Genomic DNA, 27,439 nt, shown 5'->3' with positions numbered 1-27,439 from the left:
CTCAGGATGTGCTAGCAGGAACCAGATCAGCAGCAGAGAAGCTGGGACTGAAACTAGGACTCTGCTATGGGATGTGGGTATCCAAGTGGCAGCTTAACGCACTGTGCCACAGCCCCTGTGCCTTGAGGGATAGTTAGTGCAGCTCATAGAGTTCTGCGGAGGTTAATCTGACAGTTCAATTGAGGATGGACGAGGAGAGACTAGAGAAAAGGTAGCAATACAGGAAGTAGATGCAAAGTGCTTCTTCATTTCACTTATTAGCTCTTACTGGTAGTATCATTTTGCTAAAACCTAAAGAGGCGTCTCTCCTTGAGTGTATGTTGGCTTGGGAATAGGTTGTAATTGAGAATGTTCATCTCGTGGCTCCCTTTTAAGACACCTTTTAGATGTACTGGTGTGATCATCTGTAGTGGATTTTTCGAGGAATGTAGTAAAGCACAGATCAGTGCTACTGGGTGGCCGTGTCGGTAAATCTGAAGGAAAGCAGTTGGCATCTCTCTCAGCTGGGGGTTCTGTACTGGAGTATTTGTTTTCCTGGATGATCACCTAGGAGAGCCTAGGCGGTTCCCAGATTACATGCCAGTTTCCAGGTGACTGTGAAACTCGTCTTTCACTGCATCCTACCTGATACTCCAGGGTAGATTTCGCCTCCACAGTCCCTCACAGAGTCAATCCTATAGCTCAGATGGTTTTCTCTGGGCAAGTCCACTAGAGCTCTTGGATTGAGGTAGCATTCATTAATCTTTAGAATGAATCATTTTTTTTAAAATATGAACTGTCTTGTACCAATATTTGTGTAACAGATTGATGTCAACTGTTTTTTGCTGTTTCTCAGCAGGGCTAGCGGTTTATTAGATGGCAACTTAAGAAGGCAGGTTGGTTTGTTTTAGGGTTAGATATTGACTGAATGTTTTATGTCTCTCCAGTGTTGGTACATCTGAGCCGTAAGTTGCAGTGTGCTTGTGATTTGAGATGGGGCAACTATGTAAGTTTTAAGGTTAAATGGGGCTATTAAGATGGGCCTTGGATGTGATTGAATTACTGATCTTCTAAGACGATACACCAGGGAGCTTAGCTTCTCACTTCATGCCCAAGCACCAAAGAAAAGACCCTGTATTTCAGAGTGCCCGTTCAAGTCTCGGCTGCTCTGCTTCTGACTTAACTCTGTGCTAACGTGCCTGCAAACAGAAATTGAGTTCCTGGCTCCTGTCTTTAACCTGGCCCAACCGTGGCTGCTGGGCCATTTGGGCTGTGAATCATGGATGGAAGTTCTCTTCCTTTTTCTTTCTCTTTCCTTCCCTAACTGCCTCTCAAGTAAATATTTTAAAAATAAGCCAAATTTTGATAATGTGGGAAATCAGTTTATACTAAAATGTGAGTCTCAGAGCGCTTTACTTACAGAGTGAAAATGTGAGACCAGTAACGATGAAATGTAATATAAAAAATAAGGATCAGAACATCTGAAGCGTGTGTTGTCTATGATTCAACTATAGGGACTTTTTAAGGAAGTAAAAGAGGATGCTGTAAAGTTTTAATTAGTGTGCCTGGGTTGCTACGACATAATAGCTATTGCATCCTGCTGGCTTAAATAGCAACTTATTTTCTCACAGTTGTTGGAGTCTGGAAGTCCAAGATTAAGCTACCAGCAAAACAGGTTTCTCTTGAGGATTCTTGCTGGCTTGCAGAGCACTGCCTTCTCGCTGGGTCTTCTTGTGGTTTTGGTTCTGCACACGGGCACTCCTGTTATCTCCTCTTAAATCACCAGTTCAGGGTTGGTGTTGTGGCAGCATGGTTAAGATGCCAATTGGAATGCCTTCAGCCCATTTGGGAGTGCCTGGGTCCAAGTCTAGCTCTGCTTTCCATCCAGGTTCCTGCTGATAGACACCATAGGAAGCAGCAGATAACAGGTCAAGTACTTGGGTCCCTACCATCCATATCATAATCCCCGGTTGGGGCTCTGGGCTCCTGGTCTGACTCAGCCTAGTCTGGTAGTTGGGTCTGGATATCTCTGACAGATTAGAATATCCCAACTTCTAGAATTTTCATTATTCTTTTATCATTTCTTTTACTACAGTTTTCCAACTATAGAATCATTAAACAATACTTTAATTTTTCCTTTTTTTGAACTTCTGTTATATCTTGCATTCTGGCTAAACCTGGTGTGTTCTGAATGGAATTACTTCATTAAATGTTATGGCTTATCGTACCTCACAACATAATAATCCATGCTGATGGTCATTTGGGCATTTATAGCTTTTGATCATTGCATTTCTGTACTTTTTCTAAGAGTATATACAGAAGTTTCTCTAAAGTAGAATTGGTGTATGGATTTACATGTCATGAAATTCAACATATACAGATAAAAAGAAGGGGCACTTTTTAAAGTGATACAACTGCTCTATACCAAAGTCCCCCAAACAGTATATGAAACTATTTTTCATTCCATGTCCTGGCTTATTCCATCTGGTGGTTCACTTCCTATGGAGATGGGCAGGTCTAAAGCCAGGAGCCAGGAGCTTCTTTCGGGTCTCCTATGTGGGTTCAAGGGCCTAAGGAGTTGAGCCACCGTCTGCAGCTTTTTCAGGTCATCAGGAGTGAGCTGGATTTGAAGTGGAGCAGCTGGGACTCAAACTGGTGCCCATATGGGGTGCCAGCGCTTTAGTGGAAGCTTAACTACCACGCCATAATACTGGCCCCTAATTTATTCTTGAAAGGCTATTTTTAATTTTGCTACCCTATAATGTTACATCCAAAGGAAATAAAATCTGCATATGACGAAGTGATCTATATTTATAGCAGCACAATACACAATATAGAGAAGACATGGAAATAATCCAGATGCTTGTCCAAAGAAGAATGGATAAAGAATCTGTGGTATATCAACTTCATGGAATGCTACTAAGCCATTAAAAAGAATGAAATTCTGCCATTTGCAACAATATGGTTCCAACTGGGCCTGGTATGATGGCTTATCTTCCTTTTGTATAACACTGAGATCCCAACTGGGTGCCAGTTCATGTCCCAGCTTCTCCACTTCCCATCCAGCTCCCTGCTTATGGCCTGGGAAAGCAATGGAGGATAACCCACAGCCTTGGGACTCTACCACCCATGTGGGACCTGGGAGCAGCTTCTGGCTCCTGGTTCCTGATTGTCTTGGCTCTAACTGTTGAGACCATTTGGGAGTGAATTAGAGGATGCAAGAGCTTCTCTCTGTCACTTCTTCTCTCTGAAAAATCTGTCTTTTCAATAAAAATACATATTTTTAAAGAAAATGGTCCTAACTGAAGAACATTATGCTAGTGAAATAAGAAAATCCCAAAAGGACACATATATGTTGCCTTATATAGACAATAGTCATACAAAATCTGAAACAAATAGATACATAGGTAAGCATGTACATGCATATATTATCATTGACCAACTATATAATGGAGACTAGCATATAGGGAAGTGAAGATATATTAGTGCATGCATCTTTACTTGCAAATAAAAGGGGAACTGCCAATGAAACTGCTAAATATACCTTGACGATGATACTGTATTCTCCACCATTACCAATATGTACAATGCCATGATACACTTAAATAGCAGAATGTTGGACTTGTGACTGTTGCTGAAGGCTTATACTATTGTAATAAAATAGGAGAAATGGGGTATTGAAGGCTTAAAATGGGCAAGGACAGGGAGGTGGAGGGGAAATCACTATAGCTCAAAACTGTATTATGTAAAATAATGATATTTAAAAAGAGACCCACATATGTGAGTTTTATCTCTAGATTCTCTTATATCCCATTTTTCACTGTTTGTCTCACTGTCAGTATTATACTGTATTAATCATTATAAACTTTGTACTGTGCTACCTAGTAGTTCATATCCTTGTTCTTTTTCCAAGATTGTCAATGAACTACTCCAGCAGTTTTGTCAATAACAACAGTAAAAACCCATTGGGATATTGAGTGACATTGTATTTGATATCTTTGAAATTTCTATCCACAAACATGGCATAGAGTGTCTTTATTGAAGATTTTTTATTTGAAAAAATTACATATTTGAACTAGAGAGAGAAAAGTTTATCTTCCATAGGATGGATTTTACAAAAATACTTTTCTTTCTTTGAAAGGAAGAGTTATAGTGAGAAAGCAAGCTAGCAAGCAAGCCAAAGAGTGAGCAAGCTTCTGTCCGCTGGTTCGTGGCTCGGATTGGGCCAGACTGCAGCCAGGAATTAAGAGTTTCATCTGGGTGTCCTACATGGGTGATAGAGGCCTAGGCACTTGGCCCATTTTTTGTTGCTTTCCCAGGCACATTAACAGGAAGCTACATCAGAACTGGAGAAACTGGAATTTGAGCCACTACCCAGATGGGCTGTTAGTTCTGTGGGCAGTGGCTTGCCTGCTGTGTCAAAACACTGGCCTCTGTTGAAGATTTTTTAAAATACGTTTCAGTAAAGTGTTATGATTTACCTTGTGTTTTACTGATTCCTAGGTATTTGACCTTTTTCATACTGCTGTTACTGCTTATTTATTTAAACAAATTAGTAGATTTTTTTTTAGTATAGCATTGATGTAAAAAAAATGGAGTTGATTTTAGAGAGTGTTGAACTGTTTTCCTGAGTGCCTTTACTCTTCTTCAGTGTGTGGCATTCCAGTCCTTTCTCATTCTTGTTGGCACTGAGGACTAGCGCTGTTCTTTTAGCAATTGTCATAGCTATGTAGTGACTTTATCAAGCATTTTGCTAATGGCTAATAATGTTGAATATATTTTCATGCTCTTATGAGCCCTTCATATTATCTTTGTTGGAGGGTCTGTTCAGCTTCTTGCCCACTCTCAAGTCTTTTGAATTTGGAAACTCAGTATTCTGGAGATGTCTTTTTAGATATGTGATTTATAAATTCTTTCTTTGCATATTTACCATTTTTATTCTTTTGATGGTGTCGTTGGCATGCAAATATGTATTTATTCAGAGGAAGTCATACTCATGAATGCTTTTTCTTTATTTTATTTGAATACTTAAAGTTTCCTTATACCATTGTTTACATAATTGAGAGGGATGTACACTCATATGGGCCTCTGATCAGGATGGGGTGGTTCGGGCTTGAGGAAGGTTCATGGGATAAATCTTTCAGTTTTTTTTTCTCTTGCGTCCATACAGGATCACAGGAAAGGGGCCATTCCTTGCTGTCAAACTACATTAGCACCTGGAGGTGGGAGACAGTCATTTCATGACACTTTAGAGACTTTAATGCAAAGGATGTTACTTGAGTGATTTTGATAGTTCTGACAAACAGTTGGTTTCATTGCTAAAGGGTTCAGAAAATCTTTCCAAGGTCTCTTCATTGGCAGTGTCCACCCAGGAACATGCTGCAAAGCTTGGCCGGGAGATTTGTCCAACCTGTCTGTTTTCCATTCTCTGACAAGGCAATTGATGTCTCCTGCTGGCCTAGATGAACCGACTGTCATGTGTCCCATGTGCATCTGGACATGCTGTCCACTGCACAGGCATCAGCAACTGAGGAGGTCCAGTCCCAACACATGTACTCCCAGGTTGGGCCTGGGATTTTCTCTGTAGCCAGAGTCTGAGTCAAGTGGTCTAGTTGGGGAGTCCCCCAAGAAATCTTGTCTGGAGTTACCTCAGACTTGACTTGTGTGCACCAGCCAATGCAGGGTCATATGCCTGTTCATTTTTGCCCAGCTCCATAATCACATGAACCCATGGGTGCTATTGTCTAACCTAGTCAGCCCACCACAGACCTGATCCTTATACACAGCAGTTGGTGCAATGACCTAGTTGGGGTAACCCTCCAAAACCTTTGACCAGTCCTACCTCCAGTTAAAATTTTTGCATGTGCCACCTTTTGCTGTGGCCTAGTCTGGCCCAGCCCATATCCCATCTGACTCTCATGCACACCCATGGGGACTGCAGCTCAGTTCAGCCTGACCTGACCCCAGACCCGGCCCTCACATATACCAAAAATTGCTACCACCTTGTCCAGCCTGGTTGGTTCTCCAGTTGGTTCCACCTTGTCAGCCTGGTCCTCCCCAGTTGGTTCTCATGCTCACAGTGTGAGATAAAAGTTAGCCAGGGGAGTAACATCTGTTCTCCTGCCAGGAATGTTCCCAGACTCCAATTTTGCACCTGCCATGGGTTATTGTGGTCCAGCCTGACATTACTTGCACCCCTTCCTATCACTTGCCAGCAGGTGCTGCAGCCTAATTCAACTGGCCCACTCACATTCTGGCTCTTGTGTGCACCAGCAGGTGCAGCATTCTAGCCCAGCCTAGCATGCCCCAAGTTCCAGCTCTTGGCAGCAAGTGCAGTAGCCTAACCCAGCCCGGCCCATAGCAATCCTTATGTGAGCTGGCGGGCGTTGCCATCCAATCTGCCTTGGTCTACACCCTGTCCACGCTCCCACTCATGCCAGTGTGTTTTGTGGACTGATCCTACCTGGCCTGCCCTAGACCTGGCTCACATGTATGCTCATAGGTGGATTGGCTCACACATATGCTAACAGTTGGACTGAAAGTGTAACAGCCAGGATGTGAACGGTTGTCCTAGTATAGGTTGCCAGCATTACAAACAGTGGCTCTATTTTTCTATTTGAAATGACGTTTAAAATATTTATTTGCTTTTATATAGGAATGTGTGTGTACGTATTGGCCACATATCCTGCAGCTTTGCTTAAGTCATTTATTTATTCTGGCTCTGTGTGTGTGTGTGCATGTGTGTTGGTTCTACATAGTCATATTTTGTGCTAGTAACAGTTTATTTCTTCCAACTTACACACCACTTTTTTTGACTTGTTAGTTCTGGTTAATATTTCTAGGACCATTTTAAAAAGTGATAGTGTGAATAGGTCATCCATTGCCATCTCTCACCATCAAGTATATTTTTAATTGTATGTAATTTAAGAGTGACCAATATTCTTTATTATTAAGGCAGATCTCCTTACCCTTTATTATTAAGGATTACTTTTCAAAAAGATTTATTTATCTTAATGTGAGAGGAGTTTTTTTTTTTTTTAAACAGACTATACAGAGAAAGAAAGGTCTTCTCTCCATTGATTCACTTCCTATATGGCCACAATGGCCAGAGCTGAGCTGATTTGATGCTGGGAGCCAGGGTTTATTGCTTGCCTCCCACCTGGGTGCAAGGGTCTAGGGCCTTAGGCCATCCTCAACTGCTTTCCCGGGCCACAAGCAGAGGGCTGTGGAAGTGGAGCAGCTGGGGCATAAACCAGAGCACGTACTGGATTCTGGCATGTGCAGGTGGAACATTAGCCTGCTTATGATTTTGCTGGCCCCAAGGCAGTCATATTTAGTTTGCATATACTTTTTAAAAATCAAGAATGGATATTAGATTTTGTCAAATCATTCTTTGTCTACTAAGAAGATGGGTTTTCTCGTTCATTGTTAATTTGCTGCATATTATGCAGGAACTGGATGACAGAATTAAAAGTAAATGTAGACTTTATTTCTCTACTTGAACTCCATCAAATTAAAGATGGTTGGAATCTTATCTATTGAGCTAGGTTGATCGATAAGTGTTTTTCAGGTCATCTTGATGTTTTTTCTACCTGCTTTTTCTGTTAGGTATTTTAGAGGACTGTTGATATTTCCTGTTTCCATTGTAGGCTTGTCCATTTCTCTGTTGTCAGCTTTTACTTTACATATTTAATTTATACATGTCTGGGGTAGTTATATGAACAGTGGAGTTGACCTGGGTGAAGATGCTCTCCTTAGAGCAGGCCGACCCTCTTTTTTTTTTTTTTTTAAAGGTGGGATTGTCTCATGACAGTGAAAACTGTTTTCCTTTTTTTTTTTTTTTAACAATTATTTATTTTATTGGAAAGGCAGATGTACAGAGAGGAGGAGAGACAGAGCGGAAGATCTTCCGTCTGATGATTCACTCCCCAAGTGGCTGCAACGGCCGGTGCTGCGCTGAGCCAAAGCCAGGAGCCAGGAACTTTCTTTTGGGTCTCCCATGCGGGTGCAGGGTTCCAGGACCCTGGGCCATCATTGACTGTTTTCCCAGGCCACAAGCAGGGAGCTGGATGGGAAGTGGTGTCGCCAGGATTAGAACCGGTGACCATATGGGATCTCTGCGCATTCAACACTAGGCTCAATCCTTGATTTTTGATGCAGGGTCTAAACACCTCATCACAGCATCTATAACAGCATTCATATTTTTCTATAGGAGTCTGTTTTGGAGATATTTTTCTAGGAATTGGTTCATTTTGTGTAAACTTTTAAATTCATTGCCACAAAGTTTTTCTCAGTTTTCTCATTTTTAACATTTGTTTTATCTAGTTATGACTTTTTCCTTTCCTTAACTTAGAAAAAAAATTTTCTTTGAAACATAAAGAAACATTATTGTTATTATTATTTTTTAAAGATTTATTTGTTTTCATTTTAAAGGCAGAATTACAGAGAGAAAGATCCTCCATCTGCTGGTTCACTCTCCAAGTAGCTGCAACAGCCGGAGCTGAGCCAGGAGCTTCTTCCAGGTCTCCTACGCGGGTTCAGGGTCACAAGACTTTGGGCCATCTTTGACTGCTTTCCCAGGCAAGTGGGAAATGAACTGGCGACCATCTGGGAACCCAGTGCATGCAAAGTGGGGATTTAACCAATAAGCTATTGCGCCCACAACAGAGATTATTAAGGTTTCCTTACTTCCTCTAGTTCCCCAAAGGAGGACCACAATAGTAAGTGCAAGAGAAATGTTAGAAAATGTTAACTTTTTGTTCGTCAACATAATGGGAAACAGAATAAAAAACCCAGCACCTGTATAAGTTGTCATTCCAGATTTGTAGTCCTTTAAGGGAGATATCATTCACTATTCTCGCACAGATGAAGAAGCTGAAGTGCAGGAAAGTGACTGATTCAAAGTGACTAAGTGGAGGAGTCCTCTTTCCGCTACAGTATTCAAAATTAATGTGTAAGTCATTGTTACTGAATCTCACTGCTGTGATACCCATGATAAATGACCTTTAAGATTTTGTTTGCAGATATACAAGTAGGATTAAAGTCATTGTGTATTTGATTATCATCAGCAGTACTTTTGGCAGATCCTGGCTTCAATGGGAAGAATTATGCTGTCCCAATGACAGACATTAATTCTAATTGTCTTTAAGAAGTAGTACCTGGCACAGGGTTGTGGGTCAGTTACTGAATTTAACCTGGCTCTGCAGTCAGGAGGGTCCCATCTTGTCTTTGACTCACAATGACATAACTGGAAAGCCAACATACCTCAATCTCCTTGTGCAGAGAATTGATCTACCCATTGTAACCGCTAATGTGTGTTCATGCTCCCAAATGGTTATTTCAAAACTCATGACAAAGTATTTCAATAAGGAATATTTATTAAGAAGATACATGATCATGCTATGTTTTGGGTAAACCACTAAACATACAAGTCAGTGAAATGCAAAGAAAAAAATCAGAACAAAATTATTTTCAGAGAAATTTTGTGTTTTACAGTGATCACATAGCCATTGACACATTAGAAACTTATTATCATTGATATACACACCATTTCCTCAGTCTTATAGTTAAGTCTTTTTAAAGTAACTTTTTTTGGCAACATTTTGTTCAAAATAAAAATTTGCATTGAAGTCTGTATGTAAATTAGACTTTTCCAAGCCTCTGAGAATAGAAATGATTTAAGATCTGTAGATTTACTTGCTAAGTAGTTTCTTCAAGAAATAAAATACTCTTCATTTATCACATGGTATCAAATGAAATTTTTCAAATAAAAAATTTTAGGGCACATGAATCCTTGCAAGATGCTACAGTATAGTCTGTGTTAATATGTGTTAAGTAATCTATATGAAATGACAACCTCTAAGAATTTAGGTTTTTCCAAATATATTTCCTCATGCTTGACGCTAAAATTCTACTGAGTCTATAAACTTTACTAATTGGTTGTAGAAGTCTAATAAAATCATGTAAAATAGTAATAATGACAACTATCACTTATTGAGCACTTATTCTATGCTAGGCACCTACCAAGCTAAGCACTTTGCATATATTGTCCCATTTAATGTTTAAAATACCTCAAACAAGTAGGTATTATTAACTCCATGTACAAACAACAAAACAGAAGTTTAACAGATTAAACAATAGCCAAAATAAAAACTTAGTATTAGAGCCAGGAATTTAAGGCAAGTCTGTCTTACTGGGAATCCAAAGCCGGAATACTCAATTATTATACTTTATCCCACTGATGAGAGACTCCTGACCTACTCTAATGAAAGTGAATGCCTAATACTAATTTCTGTAATACATTTGCAAAAAGTGTAACCTGCATCATTGGACTAAGAGGTAAGACCAATCCATGTGGCACAGAAAAAAAATCCTGTCTATTTAAATATTTGTATTTACACATCTTTTTCCATTTTCAGTACTCTAATAAGATTATAAATATGTGAATACAGACATGCAACACATTCCACAAAGGAACAAAAATATACAGAACCCAAATTATTGCATACAAAGTGCTTTTTTTTAAAAAAATAAAAGGACCTTGTGACATTTCAGACACATTTATTTGAATACTTACAACAAATTACCATGGTTGTAATATAAATAATGTTTAAAATCTCCTATTTTCTTCTATATGCCAGCATTTAGTGTTTCAACTAGTCAAGAGAACAGCCACTCCATCATGTAATGTTGAAGGCAATTCACATAGCATCAAAATGAAACCGATGGGCTTCTTGTCGCTTTTCTCTGTCATCTGCTTTCTGAAAAAAAAAATTTAAGACTATATATAAGAAAACGTGAAAAGACCGAACTACAGTTTCTGAAATATAAAGTGACTGATTTCTTAAAAGCCCTTAGATACTAGTTTAGGTATGATGATATAATACAATAACCTTTTAAAATATTTACAGTTTGCAGTAGCTATTTTATAACTAGTAAGTGAATTTGAAAACCACCAAGAAGTGTTGCTTAAATACTTAATATGTTGTTTATTAGAAAGTAAGGACTAAAATGTTATATTATCTAAGGGCATAACCAATTCTTGCATTCACTTCCTTCATTCTTAGTACTGATATTAAATGAACCTTAAGTACTTAGGATTTAGTTTCTGGTTAACTTATTGATTTAGCAGATAATTATTAAGCATTTCCACCCCAGAGCACTATGCACGGTATTTTTATATGTCCTGTGTTCTAACCTTACAACAGTAATGCTGTAATCAGATCTCCTGAGAAATTAATATTCTATGCAGGTCAAGAGCTATAGAATATTTATTATTTTATTTTATTTATTAATGCATTAGAAAGGCAGTTATACACGAAGAGGGACAGACATATAAACACACATATATACCTTTACAATTCTTGAACTTTGTTTGAAAGGTAGAGAGGAGAGAAGGAGAAAGAGACAGAGATCTCCCATAGATTGTTTTATTCCCCAAATGCCTACAACAGCTGCAACTGGGGCAGGCTTGAAGCCAGGGGCCAGGAGCTCCATCGCAGTTTCCCATGAGGGTGGCAGCAACCCGCATTCCGGCTGCTTCCCAGGGTATGTTAAGGAAGGAAGCTGGGATCAGTAGGAGAGCTGGGACCTGAATCCAGGCACTCCACAAGGTGCAGGTGTCCAAGGGGCACCTTAACTGCTGCTCCCGGGCCATGGCTCTTTATGCTATGGTTTTGGTAATGTAAGGGAGTGGCTTTTTTTTTTCTTTCTGTAAAGTAAATCTTTAAACATTTATCACAAAGATTAATTCACTCTCTTTTCATACGCTAAAAGAGCAGCTAAGATAAAATAATGGTAATTCTACTCAGTAAGATGTAATTTCGATGGGCACAACTCTCCAAAGAAAGAAACCATCTGTTTTTGTGACATAAATAAGTCCTTTTTTGGGAGTAGTATTGGAACCCACTCATATATTTAAAATATATACTCACACATAGATAGAAGTGAGCTTTTATAATGTATACCTGAAGTGCTAACAAATTATGATTATCATTTCCGTCATATATATACTAGATAAAAATCTACACCTTTGCCTATTCTGTTTTGAATTATTTAGGGCTTTATCCTAAAAAATAGAGATGAGTTTATTATAACGAAGAATATTTGATAGAAAAATGTTTATTATCTAATGTTTAGTGGCTAAACATTGGGAAACACATGGAAATTCTGGAAAAAGAGTGTCCATAGTTTTTTTTTTTAAAGACTTATTCTTATTGGAACGTGGGATTTACAGAACGAAGGAGAGACAAAAAGATCTTCTCTCTGCTGGTTTCCTTCCCAAGTACAGAGTGCCGGACCTGAGCCAAAGCCAGGAACCAGGAGCTTCTTGTAGGTCTCCTGTATGGGTGCAGGGTCCCAAGGCTTTGGGTCATCCTCTACTGCTTTCCCAGGCCACAAGCAGGGAGCTGGATGGGAAGCAGATCAACAGGATATGCACTGGGACCCATATGGGATGCCGGCATGTGCAAGGCGAGGATTTTAGCCACTAGGCTCACATCAGGCCCTATAGTTTATCAGTAGATAATGAATACTGCACAAGCTCATTCAATTATTTTTCAGGCTATTATGAGACTACTTCTAATTCAGATTCTCTAAATACCAGGTGATTTAAGGGATGATCACCATTACTGAACATCATCAAACTTGTTAGTCTTCTGTGATGTGTTTGCATTGCTAAGAGATGCTGGTAACTTCTTGGAAACAGAAACAACCATCAACGATGTAACACTCTGGGGACAGGCACTTGCCACAGAGGTTATGCTGCCATTCGGAACACCACCATTCCATAGCAGAGTGCCTGGATGACTCAAGTGATGGATGTTCAAGTACCTGCATCCCTGCCATCCATGGGGGGAGACCTGGACTGAGTTCTGAACCTCTTTTTTCAGCCAGCCCCCTCCAAGTTATTGTGGGCACGTGAGGAGTAAATCAGCAGCTGAGATATCTATCAAACATGTAAATATGGCCAAGCATCCTCTTAAAGCAACATACCTCACTTCCCCCCCCCCCAAGTTTATTTATTTCAATGGCAGAATCACACACACACACACACACACACACTGAGAGAGACAGAGAGAGACAGAGAGAGAGAGAGAGAATATCTTTCATTTGCTGGTTCATTCTCCAAATGGCTGCACTGGTGTGAACCCAGGAGCTTCTTCTGGTCTACTGTGAGGGTACAGGAGCCCAAGGATACGGGTAATCTTTTGTTGCTTTTCCAGGCCAGTAGTAGGCAGCTGCGTCAGAAATGGAACAGCTGAGAACTGAGCCAGCACTCACATGGGATGCTAACATGACAGGATGCAGATTTACTGGCTACACCACAGCGCAGCTCCTATACCCCACATTAAATTACATGCAGGATAAACTTGAAAAATGACAAATCTCAGTCATGTGAATAAAGTTTAAAACACTGTTTTGCAAGAGTAATCTCTCTCATTGTTTCCCTCTGTGTCTTAAGTAAATCAAAAACACTTAAAAAAGAAAAAGAGGTGGGGGGAGGTTGGCGTTGTGGCACAGTGGGATAAAGCACTATAGCAAGAACATCAAGAAGGGTATAGCGTTCCAGCTGTCCCATTTCTGATCCTATTCCCTACTGTTGTGCTTGGGGAAGCAGCACAGTGTGGCCCAAGTGCTTAGACCCTTGCCACTCATGAGGCTCCTGGCTTCTGCATGGCACAGTCATGGCATGTGTGGCCATTTGAGGGGTGAACCAGCAAATGGGAGATTTTTGGCTCACCCTCTCTTGCTCTCTCTGTCTTTTAAATAAATAAGCAAATTTCTTAAAAACAGTAGTGCATTACTTTAGTAAACCAGATTTAATGTTTAATTTAAATGAACAAACCTTTTCCTGCCAATGCAAAATGCCAATTATTGCCAAGATGAAAACACAGACACCAATGAGAGCTATGGCTGTCAGTAGAACAATGTTACTTGGTGTAAGGTATAATTTGGCACTCCAGCTGTAGATGAAGAAAGAAACAATGACCAATTTTAATTTAAAATAACACATTTCCATTGAGACCAAAAAGCAAAATAACCTATTCATAAATCAAACAGTGCATTCATTCATCTATCCATTCATTATGTAGGGCAAAAGGTGCTAAGATCATTGATACTGTAGAGGTCATATTTTATACAGAGTTGAAGTAGATGTTTTATCATATGTTTTGATATTTTTCCCCATATTTCATCCTATGAGAATTATTCTTAAATAAACTTATCAATGGGCACTTTGACAATCTTAGACATATTTTTTGCATCTTGATTGATGTGAATTTGAAACCTTTAACTCTATGGCTCTTACGGCTATGTAGCAAGTGGTCTAAGACTTCTGCATTCTCTTCTTTTTATTTTTTTCCTTGTCCACATATGCAGTATGATCAACTAAAACAACTGCCAAATGTGAGGGGTTTTACATAGAGAAAAACCTTGTGAAAAACCTCTACCATTTCTGTGTCATGAAATGTTACAGGGGATCACATTACTATAGTAACTCAGATTGAGACATTTTACAAGATTACTTTTTGTCCTTTGCTGCCATTGGCATCATACAGATTTAATGTCTTTGGCACAAATCAAACTGGCTCTTTCCCCCTAAAATAGTTCATAGAATACAAAAGCCTGATTCATCATGTCTTTGTCATCAATACTGCAGATAGTCCCATACTTAGGGATTTTTGTTCTTGGAAGTAGGGAACAGATGTGTTTCCATTTTAAAAGCTAAATAAAGGTAAACTCATTCTGATGAATAGCTAGCTAGTCACTATTGATTTATTTTGAGATAATTAAAATTTATTGATCCATAAGTTAACCTCTAGTCAGTAGATTTCAAAATTATACTTTAAACAAAAATCAATTTGGTGTTATTAAGTACATCAATTTGATTAGAGCATTTCTTTGAAAAGAGCAAAAGAAGTGAAAAATGTTGAGATTATGGATGTGGGAACTATGACAGAATTTTCAGGAAATCAAATTAGTAAGTAAACAAAACAGATTTGTGCAGTTGAGGTCAGCTATTTTCAGTACTTTACTCATACTTAGAAGGTAAGTCCTTTCATGAGATTGTTTTGAAAGTTCTTTTTATTTCTAATTTTTTATTTATGCAAATAGAACAAATTTCATATATTTCATATATATATAGTTTTGCGAACAAAATGACACTTCACAGTCTGCCCTCCTTCCTTTCTTATTTTTAACTTTTGCAACGACACACTTTTTAAGCAAAAGACCCTAGTTTAGTGGGAATATAGACAGCAGATATAAATAATAATTGAATGAAAAATGACCATTTCAATGGTATATGGTAAATTTAAAAATAATCAAAGATCATGAAAACAATGGTAGTATAACATTCCCAACCACTGATTTGACAAATATGTAAGACAAAGCTTTACAAAGTATATTTGCAGCAATACTGATAGTTATTTCCCCTCTTCCTTCCCTTCCCGTCTTCTTCCTTTCTTGGCATTCTCGCTCCCTCTCCTTCCCTGCCTTTTCCTCCTCTTCCCTCTCCTTCTATTTTAATTCACAATAAAAGCAAGGAAATGTTGGTATCTGTGTTTGGCTTACTTCACTCAGCATGATGCCCTCCAATTGTGTTCAATTTGTTGCAAATGGTGTAAGTTCATCCTTTTGAGAGCAGAACATTCCATAGTGTATATGTACTACATTTTCTTTATTCAGTCATCTAGTGGTAGACACCATGCTTGGTTCCACGTTTTGACAAACACGGTGCTATGGTTCTATCTTTGATGCAGTGTTCCTGTCTTTTGGGTATATATACCCAGTCAGTGGGATTGCTGTCTAATATATGGCAACTCTATTTCTAAATTTTTTTTTAGATTTATTTTTATTATTATTTTTTTTATTGGAAAAGCGGATATACAGAGAGGAGAGACAGAGAGGAAGATCTTCCGTCCGATGATTCACTCCCCAAGTGAGCGCAACGGCCAGTGCTATGCTGATCCGAAGCCAGGAGCCTCTTCTGGGTCTCCCACACGGGTGCAGGGTCCTAAAGCCTTGGGCCATCCTCGACTGCTTTCCCGGGCCACAGGCAGGGAGCTGGAAGGGAAGTGGGGCTGCCAGGATAGAACCAGCGCCCATATGGGATCCTGGGCGTGCAAGGCGAGGACCTTAACCACTCACTGCGCCACCGTGCCGGGCCTTCTATTTCTAATTTGTAAAGAAATTACACCATTGCTGTGCTAATTTACACTTCCACCAACAGTGTGTGTTATTTCTCCGCATACTCAACAGCTTTTATTACTCTGTTGGGTTTTAGCCATTCTGACAGGGGTGAGATGTTATTTCTTTGTGGCTTTGATGCCCTTCTCTGATGGCTAGTGGTGTTGAGCATTTTTTCATGTTTGTTGGTCATTTGTTTTTCCTCTTTTGAGAACTGTCAAGGTCCTCTGCGCATTTCTTAACTTGATGGGTTGATTCTGTTGTTTACTTTTTAAAGTTGCTAGCATATTTTTGGATACTAATCCTTTGTTAGAAAGGCAGCTTGCAAATATTTCCCCCAATTTGGTGGACGTCTTTTTCCATCTACGAATCCGTTCTGTCTCTGTGCAGAAGCTTCTGAGTTTGTTACAGTCCCAATTGTTTCACGTTGTTTTCATTGATTATGCTCTGGGGAGGGGTCATTCTTTACATTCATGTCCTGGCATGGTTCCCCTACATTTTCTTCCAGCAACTTCATAGTCTTGGGTCTAATTTTATAAGTCTTTGATCCATTTTGAGTTTGGAGGATGTTAAGAGGTATGGAACCAAACTGTTAACATGTACACATTCAGTTTTGCCAGCACCATTTGTGAAATTATCCTTATTCCACTGAATTGTCTAAACACTTCTATTAAAATAAGTCAGTTGTAAATATGGGCATTAATTTCTGGGCTCTCTGTTCTATTCCAATGATTTATTGGTTTTTATGCAGGTACCATGCTATATTAATTACTATAGCTTTTAGTATGCATTGAAGTTAGGTATTGTGATGCCTCCAGCTTGATTTTTCTTGCTCAAAGTTGCTTTGGGTATTATTCTGGGTCATTTGTGAATTTAGAGTTGTTTTTATTAATTCTATAAAGATGTCATTAGCATTTTGATGGGGACTGTATTGAATTTCTAGGTTGCTTTAGGTACTACACACATTTTAATGATACTGATTCTTCCAACACATGAGCAAGAAATATCTTAGCACTTTTTTTTGGCTCTTTATGTTTTCTTTCATCAATGTTTGATAATTTTCATTGTAGAAGTCTTTTACCTCTTTGGTAACATTTATTACTAAGGAGTTGATGTTTTTTGTGGCTACCATGAATGAGATTTTTCTTTCTGTGAATTTATTATTAGCATGTGAAAAGCTACTGATGTATGTATATTTTGTATCCTACAGTGTTACTGAACTGGTTTATCAACTCTAATTGTTTTCTCACAGAATGTTTAGATAATTTGATGTTCAGTATGTTATCTGCTAACATGAAAAATTTGACTTCTATCTTCCAATTTTAGGTCTCCTTGCTAAAATGGTTCTGCTTTTAAAATAATTTTTAAATATATTTTAAAAAATATTTATTGAAAGGCAGGATTATAGAGAGAAAGCGAGAGACACAGAGATATCTTCCATTTGTTGCTTCACTCCCTAAAGAACCACAATGCCCAGAGTTGGGAGGATGTGATGTCAAGAACCAGGAGCCTCTTCTAGGTCTCCCGCATGGCTGCAGGAGCTTTAGCTCTTGGGACTTGCTCCACTGATGCCTCGGCCACTAGCAGGGAGCCGGACTGTTAAGAAGAGCAGCCAGGACTTACACTAGCACACAAGTGGGATGCTGGTACAATAGGTAGAATCTGAATTTGACAGGCTATGGCACTGGCTTCTAAAATAGTTTTTAAGAATCAGAAATGCAGGTTATTTTTGGCCAAAAAAAAAAAGCCCACCAAAAAATGGACAAAAAAGGCTAGTTTTCCGTTTTCTACTTAGAGGTAGTCTCTCTGACCAGAATCTCATAATTTTTTGAGACAAATAGATAATATCTTGTGAATCAAAATAGCTGTATAATTTACATACTGTGCTGTATTCTATTTTTTATTTTTTATCTTGAGATTGTTCTAAGTGTCCATAACAGTAAATAAAAACACGTCATTATACTGAACAAAACAGAGGTGCTATATTTTATATGGTTTCAAATTCAATGCCTAGATTTTCAAGTTTTGTTCACATAGAATATAAGCTTACTAAAAAGAACAAAACAGAACTGAGCCAGGACTATCTGTTGCTATTGATGTCACCCTGTTTCAAGAATAAATTTCCACTAAAGTTTGTTTTCTAAAGGAATTTGGTTCTAAAGTCCATATATCTACTATAAAATACATCTATCCAATGGAGTACTGATAAACTAGCTCTCTGGGGGTGGTCATCTTTGTGACTTCACTGAATCCATATGGGAAGAAATGCACATAGCTCAGGAGGTGGCATGAGCTGGCACAGCCCAGGATACAGAGCAGGTGATGCCTCTGACACGCATGTGGGAGACCCAAACAGCATTCTTAGCTACTGGCTTTAGTGTGGCCTACTCTAGCTTTTACAGACATTTGGCGCAGTGAGCCAGTGGTTGGAAGATCTTTTCCCTCTTTGTTTCTTTTCCAATCTCATAATCCAGTCAGCAACAGAGTTACGTTTTTGCAGTACAAGGTCAGTTGACTCCAAAATTTTTGCCAAACCAGTGTGGCATGTATGAATATAGTACTTCTCAAATAATTTACATATCAATGGTTATTAAAAAATTTAGCATCCTGAAATTTTAGAATTTATAACTGAAGACATTTATTTAAGGAAACTTTGTATGAATCTTTAATTAGTTAACCTGCTGGTTTCCTGTGATGGGATTGAATTTGTTCTTCATGAACAATGTCAGGAACCTTTTGTATAGGTACACTTACGCACTTAGTTTGCTGTGTGCAAATGAATGGGTACTGAGGAGAACAGAATAAGAATGAGAGTTTTAAAAAGGCATAACAGTAGCTATGATTCAGAACTGACAGCATTATTTCATTTCAAGAAAGGACATTACCTTCGAGGGACATTGTGAGGATACGGAATGACAATTAGCTGGGAATTTGGAATGATTGCAGTCCACTCTTGTTTCCGTACAGACTAGAAAAACAATTTATACCAATTTATATCATATAATATCATGAATACTAAAAAACACAATTACCTCAAGCAAGGAAAAATCTCTTTGAGAAAATGAAATCCAAGGTATTGATTAACCTAAGTTTACATATATTAAACCCCACACAGGGCTCTTCTACCATCTGTTGGAAAATTTTCTGATCTATTCAGGGAAGGATTATGTTATGTCTTATGAATCCATTTATTTGGCAAATAATTTTGACACTTATGTAGTAAGCACTGTTCAAAGTGCTCTGTGCAAATGATGGTTGGATCTAATACACAAGTTAGGAGGAGACTGAAAATAAAAATAAAAAATACGCATACCTATTTATGTATGAAACAGGCATAATATTTTACAGATTAGTGAAAATTATTTTACTTATATATTTTAAATGGTAAAACATGTTAGGAAGAAAAGCAGGAAGGAAGGATAAGAAGTTGTGAAATTTAAGGGAGAAAGGAGGTAGAAACATGTTATGACATCTTTAAAACAATTATGATAAGCTTAGATAGGTTATTATCAACTGAAATTTGAAATGTTTGAATTGAAGATTCAACTGAATTCAAGTTATAGAATATAAATATTCAAAAAGTGAATATATTAAATCACAGACTAATTATAAACAAACTAAATTTTCCTTACCCTCTCTCCAGATGGACGGGGAATACCAACATAAAGATGGTCAAGAAAATTTGCACTTCGACCTAAGCCAAGAACACTGTATGGTAGCTGGAGGGCTAAATGTGCTGACTGGCTCAGTTGTCCAGCTAGATTTATTAAAGAAAAACAAAAGACAAAAAATATTATTGGAAACAGTGCCCCTATGAAATCTTAGAATTTCAGGCATTACAATTTATTTCTCACACACAAAAATATGAAATGAAATAAGCAATCCAGTACTATCCACTTTTATGATATAAATCATATACCATAAACATAACCCTTTAAAATATACAATCATGGGGTTTGTAATATACTAAAAGACTTGAGCATCACCATAAGCCTTTTTTGTTTTGTTTTGTTTTGTTTTATGATACAGTTCCATAGGCTCTGGGGTTACCCATGTCCTTCCCTATACCATAAACTTTTTAAAGAACATTTCATCATTTAGAAAGAAGCCCAAATTCTAGCTGTAGGTAATCACACCTGTGTTCCGTCTATATATTTGCCTGCTCTGAAGATGCCATGGATGCATCAGCCAAGATGTGGCCTTTTGTGCCTGGCTTATTTAGAACAGGTTCCAAGGTTTACCCATTTGGTGCTATTTTTAAATACACTGAAGTGCCAAGTAATGTTCTGCTGTATGATATATGCTATACTCTGTTTTACTGACCAAGACATGGACACTGTTAATTTCTACATTTTGGTTATCATACTCCTTGCTAACATTTCTTAGTGTAGGTCTTGATTATGGCCATATTTTTATTTTTGATGATAGCTATCTTATGAAGTAGGATCTCACCGGAGTTTTTATTTGTATATCCTTAATGATTTGGAACTTCTTTTCCTATGCTTATTAGCTATCTTTTCTCTGTGAGGTTAGGAGTGATCTCCTTTTCCATTCTGAAATTTAATGATTTGGATTTTCTGTTTTCCAATAAAATTTTGTAGCTTTTCAAAGTTGCCTAAAGTTTTCTAGCTTCCCATAAGTTCCTTTCATTGTTTGGATCCTTTTTGTCTGCTCCATCTTTGATCACAGATTTAGCACCTGGATGTTGTCAGCAGGTTCTGTTTGTGGTTGAGGACTTCATGAACTGATTCTTTCCTCCTGTATCCACCCCTCCACCATTAACAAAATACTGTCTAGTCACCCATGTTAAGACCACCAAGAACTTAATAGTCAACACTCTTAAGATGGACATTTTCCAGGGATTGGTTATTTCAGATAAAATACTGATAACGCGATGGGGATGGGGACTTTATTAATAGAGTTCCATGGAAGTCAGTATTGGCTGCTGGCAACAATCCTCTATTCCTAAGTCATTTGGGGGCCAGGTATTTGGCCTGCTGGTTAAGATGGCCACAATTCATTTTGCAGTACCTGGGGTCAGTACCTGGCTCCACTCCTGTTATACCTGGGGCACGTTCTTGGTCCCCAGCTTCAATGCTGGCCTACCTCCTGCTATTACAGAAAATTTTGGGGGAGTGATTTATTGGATAGGAGTTCAATCAATTTCTCTCTGTGTTTCATACACAGACACAGTCTATCAAATTAATTTTTAAAAAGGAGAATGGGTGTTTGATATAGCAATGAGGATGCCCCTTTGTATGCCTCACATTCCATATCCGAGTACCTGGGTTCGAATCATGACTCTGCTTCTGTTCCAACTTCCTGCTAATGCACACCTTGGCAGGCATCAGGTGAGGGCTCAAGTAGTCGGTTCCCTACCACTCTATCTGGGAGGCCTGGGCTCGGTTCCCAGCCACTGGTCTTGACCTGTTTCAGCCCCAGCTTTTGTGGGTGAGTCAGTAGAAGAGAGATATGTATTTTTCTCCCTCTGCCTTTCAAATAAACACATTTTGTTTTTTAAAAAGATGAATGTAAAAATAATTGTATGGAAACTTTAAAAAGTCAATCTCTACTACGATTCACTTTTACAGAGTATATGTACTTGCTTGTTTTTATTGTACAGGCTTCACCTGAATGGTTCAGTGGAAATGTTTGGCCTGTGGCCCTGAAGATCCACAGAATTATTTGTTCTGGCCCTGTCAGGGTAACTGAGAGCAGGACTTGAAATTCAATACATCTACAGCAGGCTAATTTTTAAATTGATAATTGTGTATGACCCATGAATGTTGTTATACATATTCAAATGGCCTTTACCAGAAAACAATTCTCTACCCTGGATGTTAATTAACGTAGCAATACTTTAAAATTCATGGGAACTCTGCTAAACATCATCAGTATTACTGAAACATAGGAAATAACTGGAAAATACATATGCTTGATTGTATAGTCCTTATGTTGGAAATCTTAAGATATAATGGAAAGGAACATGAATCTAGGGATACGCATTTACAAAACTGAAGCGATGCATCTGAAATTGTGAAGCTACATCCTGAACTGCATAAACTGTAGAATTAGTTTGACTTGTGGAGTTTTGCTAATGCAATAATACCTAAGTGTCTCACACAGTAAACACTTAATAAATGTTTTATTAACAAAGTACATTTGAGATGAATTAAAATTAATCATAACGATTTTATGACAGTACTAAGAGTCACTTAACAGACATCAAATTAGTGTTATAAACTATTTTTCTAACATTACCTGAACTAATTTCTAAACTAAATTTAGAATTTCATCAATATTACTCCACTAAACATTAAAGAACAAAAATTCAAAACTGCATATGAAATAAGAAAACCAGAATAAAGAATAATCAAAGGAAAATTAGCTAGAATCTTGTAAGAGATATCATTATATTTTAGTATGCTTAGTCACATACTTTTTTCCAAAGGCTTATATACATGCACAGATTAACACATCTTAGTATATTTCAGTAACAGTTTAATTGAATATTACTTTGTTAATATTTATTTCTAATAAAGTTTTAGTAAAGATAGATCAGCAGAAATATTATGAGATATAGACATTCCATTGATTAAGGGGAAACCAAAGATAACATAATGTAAATGATATTACTATATGTACCCTTAAAATCAATTTCTAAAATGTTATCTATGCAGACATGATAAAAATAATTTCTTCCTAGCTTTAGGGAACTGCTTAGGTTGCTTCGTGCTTAGACCAGGCTAGTCCAGGCTGCAGCACACATAAGTACAGCACTTGAGAATCAGGCCCGGGGGTGGGCCAGGCCACAGCATCTGTCAGCACATGCAAAGGCAAGGACTGGGGGCAGACTGTCCTGGGGAGCAGCCCAGCATCTGCCAGCACACATGAAGTCCTGGTCTGGGATCAGGCCTGGTGGAGAAACTTGGGAAACTCTCCTGCTAGAGCCAGCACTGGGGAGGGGCCAGGCCAGGCAGGGCTGTACCACTTGTTGGCACGTGTTGGGCTACAACATGTGGAAGCTGGGATGTGTGTGGTATGAGCGGGGCTGGACTACTTCACTCGTTGGTTCATATGAGAGTCAAGGATGGTGGCAGGTTGGGCAGGGCTAGGCAGCACACTCACTGGTGAGCATGAGAACCAGGGCTGGGGGCTCGCCAGGCTGAACAAGGCAACAGTACCCATTGGTATAGGTGTATGCTGGGTCTGGAGGTAGATCGGACTGAGTTAAGTCACAGGGTGTTCACTTGGGCGTGAACGAGAACTGGATGGGATGTGTGACAGGCTGGAGTAGACTGCTACACAGGCTGGTACAAGCAGGAATGGGCTGAGGGCAGGCCTGGTGGGAGTTATTGGGCGCTGCCCTGATTGGGCTACAGTTCTCACTGAGACATGTAAGGACTGAGTTTATTATGTACTGGGTTTGCATAGGAGTTGAGGCGGGGTGGAACTGACCAGGCCACTGCATTCACTGGTGTGTGCATAGGCTGATGAGGGTCAGCGACTGAATGGGACCCCACACTGGCTGGCTCACTCAAGAGGCAAGTCTGGTGTCACTCCAAGTGAGGTTTGTTGGTGAACAATTCAGTTAGATCCTTGGACTCAAATCCAAGTTACAGGGAAAATCAGTCTGACCTTGGAGTGTATGTATCAGGACTGGGCTCTTGGCCAAGCTTTGTAGCAAGTGTCCGTCTGGGTATTTGTATGCACTCGGGTGGACTTGGTCAGCCCAGTAGACCTTGGATAAACTGTCTCAGCCCTGGAGCAATGGAACTATCAAAACCACTCAACAGCCCTGGAACATTATTCCTCACATGCCTGGATGCTGATGTAGTTTGGCAGCAAGGAGCAGCCCTTCCCCCCACACCCCCCCCAACTCCCTGCAGAAAATAGGAGAAAAAGAAAAATTAAGAAATATTTGTTCCAACCCCTCTTCCTGCATGCCTCAACCCTGCCCACCCTAGTCAGTGGCATACATAGGCATACATTCACCTCAGCTAATAATGTTAAATATAAAATATTAAAAAATGAAAGAAACAATTTTCTGGCCTATGAATTTAAATATTAATTTTTCATTATCAGAAATTTCTTAGTCTTTCACTATTATAAAGAATGCGTTATTGAATATCTCTGTGCATCAGTATTTGCAGCCAAATTATTTTCTCATATCACTAGATATGGACTAGTTGAATGATAAATAAAAATATTCTGGAAATATTCTAGTTTTTTTTTTTAACTGACTTTATATATTTGACAGGGAGAGATAGATATTCCCCATCTATTATTTGATTCTGTAAATGCCCACAACAGGCAGTGCTGGCTCAGGTCAAAGCTGGGAGCCAGAAAAATGCATCTGGATCTCCTACAGGCATGGCAGGGCTCAAGAATTGAGGCCATCATCTGCTGTGCATTAGCAGGAAGCTAGAACAGAAGTAGAGCAACCAAGATGAACCATCACTTCAATATGGGATGCCAGTGTCCGAAGTGACCTAAGTATACCACATCACTGGCTCCTGAATTATAAAAAACCTCTTAATATAATATAATATTTTAAAAAGAGAGATTATTACTACTTTAGATGTCTGTTAGTTTTCAGTGGAAGTATTCAATTTGTTCTTTTTTAAAAAATGAAGTGGAATTCACCTAACAACCATTTTAGTGTAACACTAAATATGCCTAGGATGTACACAATGTTGCACAACCATACTCTAGATAGCAGGTTGTAAATCCCATTTCTCCTCACCTTGGTAACTTTTGGTTTCAGTCTTTGTGGACTTGGCTACTCAGAATTCTATTACATGTGCTCATTTATGTTTGCTTGTCTTCATTTAACGTAATGTTTTCAAAGATCACATATGATGTAGCAAGTACTATTCTTCCTTCCTTTTTAGGTATGCATATTTTGATTTATTTATTCATCACTCCACCTAATGGACACTTGATTCTGCTTTGAGTTTGAGTATATACTCAAGGGGAACTGGGTCAAAAGGAAGTTCTAGGTTTGATTTTTGAAGTATTCCTACAGCAGCTGCATAATTTTTTTTCCCAACAGTAATATATGAGGCTTCCTATCACAACCTCACTGAGACTTGTTAAGTTCTTCTCTTTCTATTAACACTATACTGATGGTTGTGAATTACTGTGGTTTCCATTATGACAGTAATGTTAGTTGGCCATTTATTTCTGTATCTTCTTTGGAAAAATGTCTAGTCTCTTTTCTTTGAGCTTCTGTTGTTGAATTGTGAATGTTCTTCATGTAGACTGGTTACTAGCACCTTATCAGAGAATAGATTTGCAAATATTTTCCACCATGTAAACCAAAGAATTGCTGTATCATGTTCTTGAAAATGTTTAATGCACATAAGGTTTATATTATTGTGAAATCCAATCCATTTTTTTTATGTTGTTACTAGTGCTCCACTGGCAGATTTGAGGAAATGTAAATTTACACATTTTCCCCCAAGAATTTTACAGAGGGCAGGCATTTGGTGCACTAAAGTTGCTGCTTGGGACCCCTGCATCCCATATGGGAGTACCTGGTTCAAATCCTGGCTCTGCTTCTGATCTGGTCTCTTGCTAACTGATAGCTGTGAGCAATAATGAACTCTGAGATGCTGGCTTTGGACCAGATAAGCAGTGACTGTTACAGCCTTTTGGGGAGTGAACAGGCAAATACAAGATTCATTCTCTCTTTCCCTGCTTCTCTTCCTCTGTGCCTTTAAAGTAAAATAAAGGGGCCAGCATTGTGACAGAGCAGGTTAAACTGCCACTTCGATGCTGGCATCCCAAATAGAAGTGCTAGAAGTCCTAGTTGCACCACTCCTGATCCAGTTCCCTGTTAATTGTGTCACAGCAGAAGACAGTCCACGTGCTTGGGCTCCAGCCACCACAAAAGGCCAGAATGTATTTTATGGTTCCTAGCTTCGGCCGGACCTAGACCTGGCTGTGACTGCCATCTGGAGTGTGAACCACTGGATGAAAGATTAGTACCTTCCTCTCTCAGTCTCTCTGCCTTTCAAATAAACATGTACTGTTTGAACAATAAAATTATAATAATGAATTTATTAGCTCTTACATTTAATGCACTCATTTGTTCTGAGTACTTTTCAAATGTGAATCTAACTGGATTTTAAAAAAATTAAGAAGGAGAGAGTGGAGTGCTCAATTAGCTAATCCTCCCAATGCAAGTGCCAAGATCCCATATAGGTGCCGGTTTGTATCCCAACTGTTCCATTTCCCCTTCGGCTCCCTGCTTATAGCTTGGGAAAACAGTGGAGAATGGCCTAAAGACTTGGGACTCTGCATCCATTGGGAGACTTGGAAGAGGCTCCTGGCTTCGGATTAGCCCAGCTCCTGCTGTTCTGGCCGCTTGGAGAATGGATCAGTGGGAAGATCTTTCTGTCTCTTCTTCTCTCTATAAATCCGATCTGCCTTTCCAATAAGAATAAATAAATCTTTTTTTTCTGTTGGTGTGTTAAAATAAGAGACACATCTGCATCAGAGATCTGGAAGAAGCTCCTAGCTCCTGGCTTTGGATAGGCTCAGCTTTGGCTATTGTGGCCATCTGGCAAGTGAACTGGCGATGGAAGATCTTTCTCTGTCTCTCCTCCTTCTGGAAATCTGCCTTTCCAAAACAAATAATTAATGTTTTTTTTTTTAATGGATTGTGAAAAAAAAAGGTGTGAAAGAGAGACAGGGAAAGCAAACTTGGGTCCCTTGTTTCACTCTAGCTTGCAACAGCTAAAGCTCAGCTAGGGCTGACACTGGGATCTGGGAATGCAATTAAGATCAGATTTACATTACCAACAACCTGCAGCCAGGAATGGGACCCTTGTATTCTGATACAGGCTATAGACACCTGAACTGCCACACTAAGTGCTTTATCTCCTGAAGCAATACATATATATATATATATATATGCCTGTTCTTGTAAAATTGAAGAGACTATTCTGTCCTTATTGAATTGTCTTGGCATCCCTGTCAAAAACCAATTGGCCACAGGTGATGTGTTTATTTCTAGTCGTTCAATTCTGTTTTCTTGGTTTATATGTCTATCACAAGCCAGTGCCACTACTAACTACTGGTGTAGACTTGTAGTAAGTTTTAAACATGTGAAAGCTAAGTTCCCCTAACTTTGTTTTTCATTTTGGAATCCCTTGCTGTTCTATAAGAATTTGAACATTGTCCTTTTCTATTTCTGAATAAGATTGTTGAAATTCCGATAGATTTTCATGTATCTGTTGATTGCTTTGTAGAATACTGACTCCTT

The 27,439-nt window shown here is 38.8% G+C and overlaps 1 protein-coding gene across 2 annotated transcripts in view; it reads right to left on the bottom strand.

Moving 5' to 3' along the window:
* Window positions 1-9,458: 9,458 nt before the first annotated feature.
* The window catches only part of ITFG1 (integrin alpha FG-GAP repeat containing 1), a 187,945-nt gene continuing 169,964 nt past the window's right edge, over window positions 9,459-27,439 (bottom strand). The window contains exons 15-18 of one of the 2 annotated variants that reach the window (XM_040982758.1): window positions 19,800-19,924; window positions 19,053-19,135; window positions 13,826-13,943; window positions 9,459-10,739 (exon numbers count right to left, since the gene is read on the bottom strand). In XM_040982758.1, coding sequence (XP_040838692.1) covers window positions 10,680-10,739; window positions 13,826-13,943; window positions 19,053-19,135; window positions 19,800-19,924 — 386 coding nt within the window. In that variant the 3' untranslated portion in view covers window positions 9,459-10,679. The remainder of the gene's footprint in view (window positions 10,740-13,825; window positions 13,944-19,052; window positions 19,136-19,799; window positions 19,925-27,439) is intronic. The other variant, XM_040982759.1, reaches the window with a different exon arrangement.

This window comes from Ochotona curzoniae, unplaced genomic scaffold, assembly GCF_017591425.1.
Source record: "Ochotona curzoniae isolate NIBS_2020 unplaced genomic scaffold, NIBS_Ocur_1.0 contig_3622, whole genome shotgun sequence".
NCBI lineage: Eukaryota > Metazoa > Chordata > Mammalia > Lagomorpha > Ochotonidae > Ochotona > Ochotona curzoniae.
This window is presented reverse-complemented; position numbering and strand designations above follow the sequence as displayed.